General features: G+C 41.7%; 1 protein-coding gene across 1 annotated transcript; it reads left to right on the top strand.

The window, feature by feature from the left end:
* The first annotated feature begins 205 nt into the window (after positions 1–205).
* On the top strand, positions 206–8,146 carry LOC127762390 (serine/threonine-protein kinase VPS15). Its single transcript, XM_052286890.1, has 12 exons — positions 206–558; positions 685–759; positions 1,239–1,361; positions 1,553–1,598; positions 1,672–1,832; positions 2,683–2,762; positions 3,479–3,584; positions 3,844–4,020; positions 4,103–6,976; positions 7,176–7,402; positions 7,501–7,600; positions 7,789–8,146. Exons 1-12 carry the CDS (start codon positions 358–360, stop codon positions 7,966–7,968), a joined length of 4,350 nt encoding a protein of 1,449 aa, XP_052142850.1. The 5' UTR covers positions 206–357; the 3' UTR covers positions 7,969–8,146.
* The last annotated feature ends 301 nt before the right edge of the window (positions 8,147–8,447 follow it).

The following is an 8,447-nucleotide window of genomic DNA, read 5'->3' as shown; positions in this document are numbered from 1 at the left end:
TATTTTTTTTGTTCACATTTAATGCTTCATACATATGTTCGAATATTTAATGTGATAAAAAAATTAGAAGTTAAAAAAAAAAAGTTAGAATCTAAACACAGCCATATATTGTTAATCGTGTTGTGCTCGAACTGTATTCTGTTGCGTGCGTGCAATTCGGATTGGTATTGGGTTTGCTTGTTTGGTTCTCCGTCCCCGCTCCGTGACGCGGTGGCACTCGCACCGGGTTCCGATCGCAGACGCACCACGCAAACGCAACGACGCCGCACACCTCCCTCGAAATCGAAACCCAAAAACTAAGCACAGCAGAGCGAGCGCGAGGAGCCCGGCGGCGAGCGGCGGCGGCGCCGGAGGAGGATGGGGAACAAGATCGCCAAGACGACGCAGGCGTCGGCGACGGAGTACTACCTCCACGACCTCCCGTCCACGTACAACCTCGTGCTCGTCGAGGTCGTCAGCCGCGGCCGCTTCCTCAAGTCCGTCCGCTGCAAGCACGACGAGGGGCTGCTCCTCGTCAAGGTCTACTTCAAGCGCGCCGGCGAGCCCCTCGACCTCAAGGTAAGAAAATTCGGCAGGCTTCGCGGCTCGCGCGCCCTTCGCGCGCCCTTCACTCTGCCCCCGTCCCCCCCTCGATTTGGGGTTTGGAAATCGCGTTTTGAGATCTGTGGGTGCTGGTTTTGGCAGGAGCATGAGCGGAGGCTGGAGCGGATTAGGAACGCCTTCGAGGGGTTGGAGGGATCCCACGTCTGGCCCTTCCAGGTGAGGATTGCGTGCTGTGGTATCCATCGAATTTTGCCCGTGCTTTACGAACTAGCGCAATCGGTCGTGGGACTTTAGCGCATTGTTATGTGGCATAAGGGTATTTGGTGGATTAGACTGTAGTTTTCATTCAGAAAAATAATGCGTATTTACTCTGTGTGGGGTTTAGGTGGAAATTTCAGATCAGGCAGTAAAAGGTTGTTTCCTTTGGTAAACTGTCATTAGGGCTTTTCAAGCCATACCATTAGGGGTTTCTAGAGTATGATATCGATTTCTATGGTTTGATTAAATTCTAATGGAGTTAGGAATATGCTCATGCCCTTGTAATATTTTCACACTAGATAGTTGTATGAAATAGTGAAATTTAGCTGTTGTTGCATCCATCAGGATGTGAACATAGTTATCTACGTCTATTGTAAATATATGCCCTCCTATTATTTTTGGGTAACATATGCTGACATGACATCCCATGTCTTCAGGTTTGGTTGCAAACGGATAAGGCAGCGTATCTCCTTAGGCAGTATTTCTACAGCAACCTGCATGATCGACTAAGCACACGGCCTTTCCTCAGTAAAATTGAGAAGAAATGGCTTGCTTTTCAGGTGAGCCATCCTTTTTATGGTTGTTACTGGATAATCATTTGCATTTACAGAGTTAATGATCAGATCCTATGGTGACTGTTAGAAATTGTATAGCTATGAGTCACGCACTTAAAACTAGTGGAACATGTAAGAGTCATTATTCTCTTTCCATTCCAGATATGGTTACCAACATAGCTCATTTGGTTATGCAGTTAATCCATGCTGTGGAGCAGAGCCATAGTAAGGGGATTTGTCATGGTGAGAAGGGTTTACTGTGCATCAGCAGTATTTTTTTTTGTCTATTGATGTTTACACTGAGTTTTCTTGTTAGGTGACATAAAATGTGAGAATGTTCTTGTTACCTCCTGGAATTGGCTATATCTTGCGGACTTTGCATCTTTCAAACCAACTTACATCCCGGATGATGATCCATCTGATTTTTCGTTCTTCTTTGATACTGGTGGAAGGCGAAGATGCTACCTAGCACCTGAGGTTAGTTCTTTAATCTGAATTATATTTGAAAGTGTTATGCTCTTTTGTCGATGATATCCCAATTTATTTGTTCTCATAGGCATAGTTTTCACCCTTATCACTAATATTGTTATGGTCTTCTGTATATTGCTTGTTCCTGCAAATTGTTATTCATTTAAACAACTACTCAATAAGTGATGTTTAGACTGGCTGCTGTTAGGATCTTTAGTTACACCCTTCTCTCACCATTGTGATGTTTCAGCTTTTGGTGCTACTATATTTTAGTGCATTCATTTTTAAAAAGAATTCCTTTAGGAGCTGCAGATAACGCAGACTTCTGTTTAAAGTTTTGGCAATTGCTTTCTCTGATTTACGATCAACAAAATGAAATCTACATGGGGAACTCTTGTTTGAGCTAAAGGATTATGATTGAATTACGGGGAAAATTGTAGTTGCAGTACTGCAGATGCACAAATTCAAAACCTGCTAATACAATTATGTACTAATTTGTTAGTCTAGAGTAACATGTATAGTGTCAGGGCAGTTTGTCAATGGTCTTTCCATTTTATTTACAATGATTGGGTTTACATGCAGTTGATTTTTGAAAGTATATTGCCATCTCCATATGGGTTGAAAACTACATTCACTTGATCATTTCACAAATAAACTATTGCTATTTTCTAGGAGATTTGGATTCTTTCATTATTACCAAAGATGTAATAACATATGTAGTCATCCTGGTTGGGAATATGAAAACACATTATGATTTATAGTCAGTCTTTTCATTTTTGCAATGCACTGTTGGATGTCTTAATGCTATATCTTTGATTACCTACAACTCTTTTGAATAAACCTAACTCAATGTTTCCAGAGATTCTATGAGCATGGTGCGGAAACCCAAGTCGCAGCAGATGCACCTTTGCAACGATCTATGGATATATTCTCTCTTGGGTAATTTTCTTCTTATAAATCTTTATCGATTTGGTCACGAGTATAGGACCTTTCAATCCCTTATACTAATAGTTTGGTCACAGTTGCCTTTTGCTTGAACATGCCAGTTTTATAATTTAATTTCATTGGATGTGTTATCATTTGGCATCTCACTTGACAAAGAGGGAAATCATATATCATATTTTTCCTGTCCCATGAAATCTGATAATTGCTGATAGACAATGCACAAGTGTTCTTTGTTGTCAATATATGCCATTGTTACCAATGTGTTTTTTTTTTCACTTGGTATCTTGTCATTTGAGACACGCCCTTAACTGAAATACGAAATTTAACATTTAGGCTGGGTTAGCGTTTGAAAATAATTTTGATTGTCTTTTCGGAACATAATTTTGATCAATTTGAGGCTGCATGGTTGGTACAAATTCACTTGATCGCATTGAGGAATGCTCAGTTAGAAGTAAAACGAACTGACGGTATAATTGAGAGACCTACCCTCAGTATGTTTTGCGTCTACATTAAAATATTTGCACATCCCAAAAGGAAATCGGTGCATGATTGTGTGCTAGGACGGTAGGACCCTTGGTTAAGAAAATGAATCTTTTTTCTTTAATAGCTCCAACTTTTATGTGGTACTTTGCTATGTTAGACTTGTTTACTGAGGCTGTATTTTTCATTTCCTTATTATCCAAATGGTAAATGGCTTGTCTTCTTTACAGGTGTGTTCTTGCTGAACTTTTCCTAGAAGGTCAGCCACTTTTTGAGCTTTCACAACTTCTAGCTTATCGGCGTGGTCAGTACGACCCTAATCATACCCTTGAAAAGGTTTCTGGTATTGTTCCTTGTTCCTTTTGTGTTGCACAAATATTTCTGGTTATTGGTCCAGCTATTAGTTATGCCTTGTCCTTTATTCCATCAGTTTTCTTGCCTAATAGTCAGGAGGTGAAAAAACACATACAAAGCAATGTAGTCTCTTGGCTATTCTGTTCTTATCTTGCAACATTGTAATATCTTCCTGGGTCATGGAGTGGAACATTAGATAATGCATAAAGAAAAATGGCTCATTATCCATTTGTGCTTGCAGATACAAGATACTGGTATCCGTGACATGGTACTTCACATGATTCAGTTAGACCCGAAAGAAAGGCTATCATGCAAAAACTACTTGCAAAAATATGAATCTGTTGTATTCCCGGTTTATTTTTCGGAATTTCTCCACAAATTTTTCTCAGATATTGTTCCGCTTCACTCAGATGCTAGGGTAAGGATCAATTACATCTATGTTAAACTTCTACTTTGTTATTCTTGACCACGGATATCCAAACATACATGCCTTTTGACAGGTCGAGAAGACTCAAGAATATTTTGAAAAGATGCATGATATAATGATAAGTGGCTCAACACTCGAGAAAATTCAAGGATCTGCTACTGTGCCTGTGCATAATGAACTGTCTGGGAAAATGGGCATCGGAGGGCAAACTGTAAATTCACCAAAAGAATATGCCAAAAGTGTACCTGTAGTTAAGATAAACAGTCCTGCACAGCATAAGCATATTGTTGGAGATCTCAATTTCCTCCTCAAGGAACTGGAGAAGGACGACCGTACAAGTACAAAGATCACACAAGACAGAGACCGGTCTGTTACTCCCAATGTTTCCCATGCAAATGGTATTCAGTCCTTGCAGCAGGTTTGTCAAGCTGGAAGAACTGAAAGTGGTTTGATGGGCCAGAACAATTGTGTATCACATTTGCAGAAGATCTCAAAGAGTAACCTACTTGCGTTAGTGTCTAGTTATGATGCTCAATCGGATACCTATAATTTTGACATTTTCCAACAAACAGAGTACAAGGTGAGCTGTGAAGGCATGGTTTTGCTTGCCTCATTACTTTGCTCATGCATACGAAGTGTCAAAAAGCCAGAGCTTAGAAGGGCTAGTCTCATACTTCTGAAGATTTGTTCTACATACATAGATGATGATAGTCGCTTACAGCTGGTTATTCCATATGTTATTGCGATGCTTTCAGATCCAGCTGCCATAGTCCGCTGTGCTGCTTTGGAAACTCTATCTGATGTTCTCTGTCTTATTCAAGACTTTCCTATCAGTGATGCAAAGATATTCCCAGAGTACATCCTTCCAATGCTCTCTTTGCTCCCAGATGATACAGAGGAGAGTGTTAGGGTTTGCTATGCCAGCAACATTTATAAGTTGGCCTTGACAGCCTACAGATTCCTGCTTCGTTCTCGGAGTATAGAGGATGCTAGGCCTCTAGATGAATCAATGGTAGCTCCCAGATCACAGTCTGTAGAATCACCAGTAAAGAGGCAGCAAGATAGCATTAATGGTCAACTTGCACGACTCAGAAAATCTATTTATGAAATAGTGCAAGAGTTGGTAATGGGACAGAAACAGACACCTAATGTCCGCAGAGCTCTTCTGCAAGATATAGGTTACCTGTGTTACTTCTTCGGACATAGACAAACTAACGACTTTCTTCTTCCCATACTTCCAGCATTTCTAAATGACCGTGATGAGCAGCTCCGTGCAGTTTATTTTGGTCAGATTGTTGTTGTGTGCTATTTTATTGGTTCCAGAAGTGTCGAGGAGTATCTCTTGCCCTATCTTGAACAGGCACTAAGTGATGAAATGGAGGTTGTGCTTGTGAAAGTACTTGACTGCTTGACTATGATGTGCAAAAGTGGTTATTTGAGGAAAAGGGCAATTGTTGGCCTATTTGGAAAGGCTCTTCCCTTGCTGTGTCATCCAGTCCAATGGGTTAAACGGTCTGCTGTAAGATTTGTTGCTGCTTGCAGTGAGAGCATAGGGCCTGTAGACACCTTTGTATACCTTTTTCCACATCTTAAGCATTTTTTACACAGGGAGCCACCATCATTGTCATCAGAAACTGCTCTTCTTTCATGTATTAAGCCTCCGGTCTCAAAATTAGTCTTGTACCAAGCTTTAGAGGATGTCCATGATGCAGGAGACATTTTACTGAAGGGTGATGGTAAAAAAGAATTGACAGTGCATGGAGGAAGGTATCCTGCCATGGTACAAAGTGGTTCATCAATCATGATTGAAGATGATTCAAGGTTGAGAGGACCTAAGATGTCCAATGATGTGTCTTTGAACATTAAAGATTTTTCTTCTGCTAGTTCAGCATATATAAGCTCTGCAGTACATGGATCTAGTTCCTTTTATGATGGCGTACCTAAAGGAATACCATTATACTCCATGCAAGGGACAGCACTACATGCAAATTTGGGATCTGACCGGCATGGGAGTTTATCAAGTTCAGTTCCAGGCATACGTACTAGAGAAAATCATTTCAGTAACATGCACCGAGATGGGAGCATCAGTGACTCAATGAATAGCAGCTCGTCTATACCAGGTGATATCATTTCCAACTCTGATAATTCAGGATCGTTCACCAGACCAGCATTGTCTCTGGAGACAAGTTGGAAACCCTGTGGAGTTCTGGTGGCACATCTTCAGGAGCATCGCTTATCTGTCAATGATATTGCTGTATCAACCGACAATACCTTTTTCGTAACAGCTTCAGATGACTCAAGTGTCAAGATATGGGATACAAGAAAATTGGAAAAGGACATTGCCTTCAGATCTAGGTTAACATATAGCCTCGGTAGTAGCCGAGCTCTATGTACGACAATGCTTCATGGTACTCCCCAAGTTATTGTTGGTGCTAGTGATGGAACATTGCACTTGTTTTCTGTTGACTGCGCACGTGGTGTAGGGAGTGTCATCGAAAGGTATTCTGGCATTGTTGATGTAAAAAGGAAAGATTTGAAAGAAGGTGCAATTCTCAGTGTTGTGAACTGTTCCACAGAGAGTTTTAGCCCAACCATCCTTTTCAGCACTGAACATTGTGGCATACATAAATGGGATACAAGGACCAATGCTGAGTCTTGGTCATTTAGATCTTCACCAGAGGAGGGCTATGTATCGGCACTTGTAGTGGGCCAGTGCGGGAATTGGTTCATCTCTGGGTCTTCAAGAGGCGTTCTTACGTTGTGGGATAATAGGTTTTTGCTTCCCGTTAACTCATGGAAATATTTGCCAGCAACCCCTATAGAGAAATTGTGCTTGTTTATACCACCACCGAATTCAATTTCTTCTTCCGGGAGACCTGTGGTTTTTGTTGCTGCAGGCTGCAATGAAGTTACCCTATGGGATGCTGAGAATGGAAGCCGTCACCAGGTAACATATGGCTTTCTGCTTGGTGTTTCCTGAGCTGTCACAGTTGATAAAATACCTTGTTTACTCACATTTGTAATTAGTTAGTCTTCTATAAGAGTCAGTGTTTTTTTTGAGAAAAATGAAGTGAACACCTCTAATCTATCAAGTGCAGTCACTTGACGACTCTACTCATGCCCTGTAAATTTGATGAACTATGCAGATATTTAGAACAGCAAGTACTGAGAATGAAGCTGTTGTACCAAAGGCACCATCAATACATCCAAATACCAGAGATGAGACCCGGCCAGCGAATTATAAATACCGAATTGAAGAATTATGTGACCCGCCTCCACGCCTTCCAGGCATCCGCTCTTTGCTTCCTTTGCCAGGAGGGGACCTATTGACCGGAGGAACGGACTTGAAGATACGCTACTGGGATCAGGCCAGGTTCAGTATTTGTACCATACTACTACTGATTTTGCAAAAAAAAATCTCCTGAGGTGCCTGTCATATAAAACTAGCGTTTACCTTTGATGTTTTTGAAGGCCTGAGCAAAGCTTCTGTATAGCCGGTCCCTCGGTGAAAGGAGCTGGAAACGACGAGACGTACGATATAAGATCCAGCTCTTGTGTACAAGTTGTGCAGGTAACTAGTCGTAAAATATGAATTTTTCTGCTACATCTATGCTGTTCTGTGCTGTATCTTTCAGTTTTAACTTTCGATTGATCAATGTCAAATCTCTCTTCATGATTATTGGTTTGTGCCACATTCTTCCCCATCTGCAAATCTTGAACCTGATTAGAGTGTGTTTGCTTGCTTGCTTCTGTGTGCAGGAAATATGCAGACAGCCCACGACGGCATCGAGGCTAACCCACAAGACACAGCTCGCCATGGCCGCCGCGGATTCCGCGGGGTGCCACCGAGACGCGATCCTCGCGCTGGCCTCCGTGAACTTGTCGAGCCACAGGCTCATCTCGGGAAGCAGAGACGGCGCCGTCAAGGTGTGGAAGTAGCCCGCCTCTCCTCTGCTCCGTCCATCTGGTAAGAGATGGCGTCCCCATGTACATATTAACCTCTGCTTAATTAGGCTTACACTGTTGCACATGACATTAGACACGGTACATGTAAACCTCACCGATGTACATAAGATGATGATGGTTTCTACCAATACAAAGCAAGAATTGCCACGCATATCCTCGACCGGGCGTGAGCCGCATGACCTGCTGTTTAAGCTAAGCAAAGTAGCAAATGAATTGTTGTTTATTCCTAGAACTCAACGAGACCTCATTTGCTCCCAGATAAAAATCAACATTAGCAGCAGCGGTAGCAGTACCGGACAGTCTGGGCTACTCTCTCCGTCTCAAAATAAATTAACTTAAGATAACCTAAAACAAGATGTGATGATATTTAGAATAACAAATCTGAATATGTCTTCCATATTCAGATAAAAATCCAATTAGCAGCAGCAGCAGTACTGGACTACTCTCACCGT

This window comes from Oryza glaberrima, chromosome 2 (assembly GCF_000147395.1).
Source record: "Oryza glaberrima chromosome 2, OglaRS2, whole genome shotgun sequence".
Lineage (NCBI taxonomy): Eukaryota > Viridiplantae > Streptophyta > Magnoliopsida > Poales > Poaceae > Oryza > Oryza glaberrima.
This window is presented reverse-complemented; position numbering and strand designations above follow the sequence as displayed.

Bases quoted from the DNA above. Each gene is read 5' to 3' on its own strand.
- LOC127762390 (XM_052286890.1), top strand. From the start codon at position 358: ATGGGGAACAAGATCGCCAAGACGACGCAGGCGTCGGCGACGGAGTAC. The intron at 1,362-1,552 runs GTGAGCCATCCT...TTGGTTATGCAG, and splicing joins AGAAATGGCTTGCTTTTCAG to TTAATCCATGCTGTGGAGCA. The intron at 7,403-7,500 runs GTTCAGTATTTG...ATGTTTTTGAAG, and splicing joins CGCTACTGGGATCAGGCCAG to GCCTGAGCAAAGCTTCTGTA.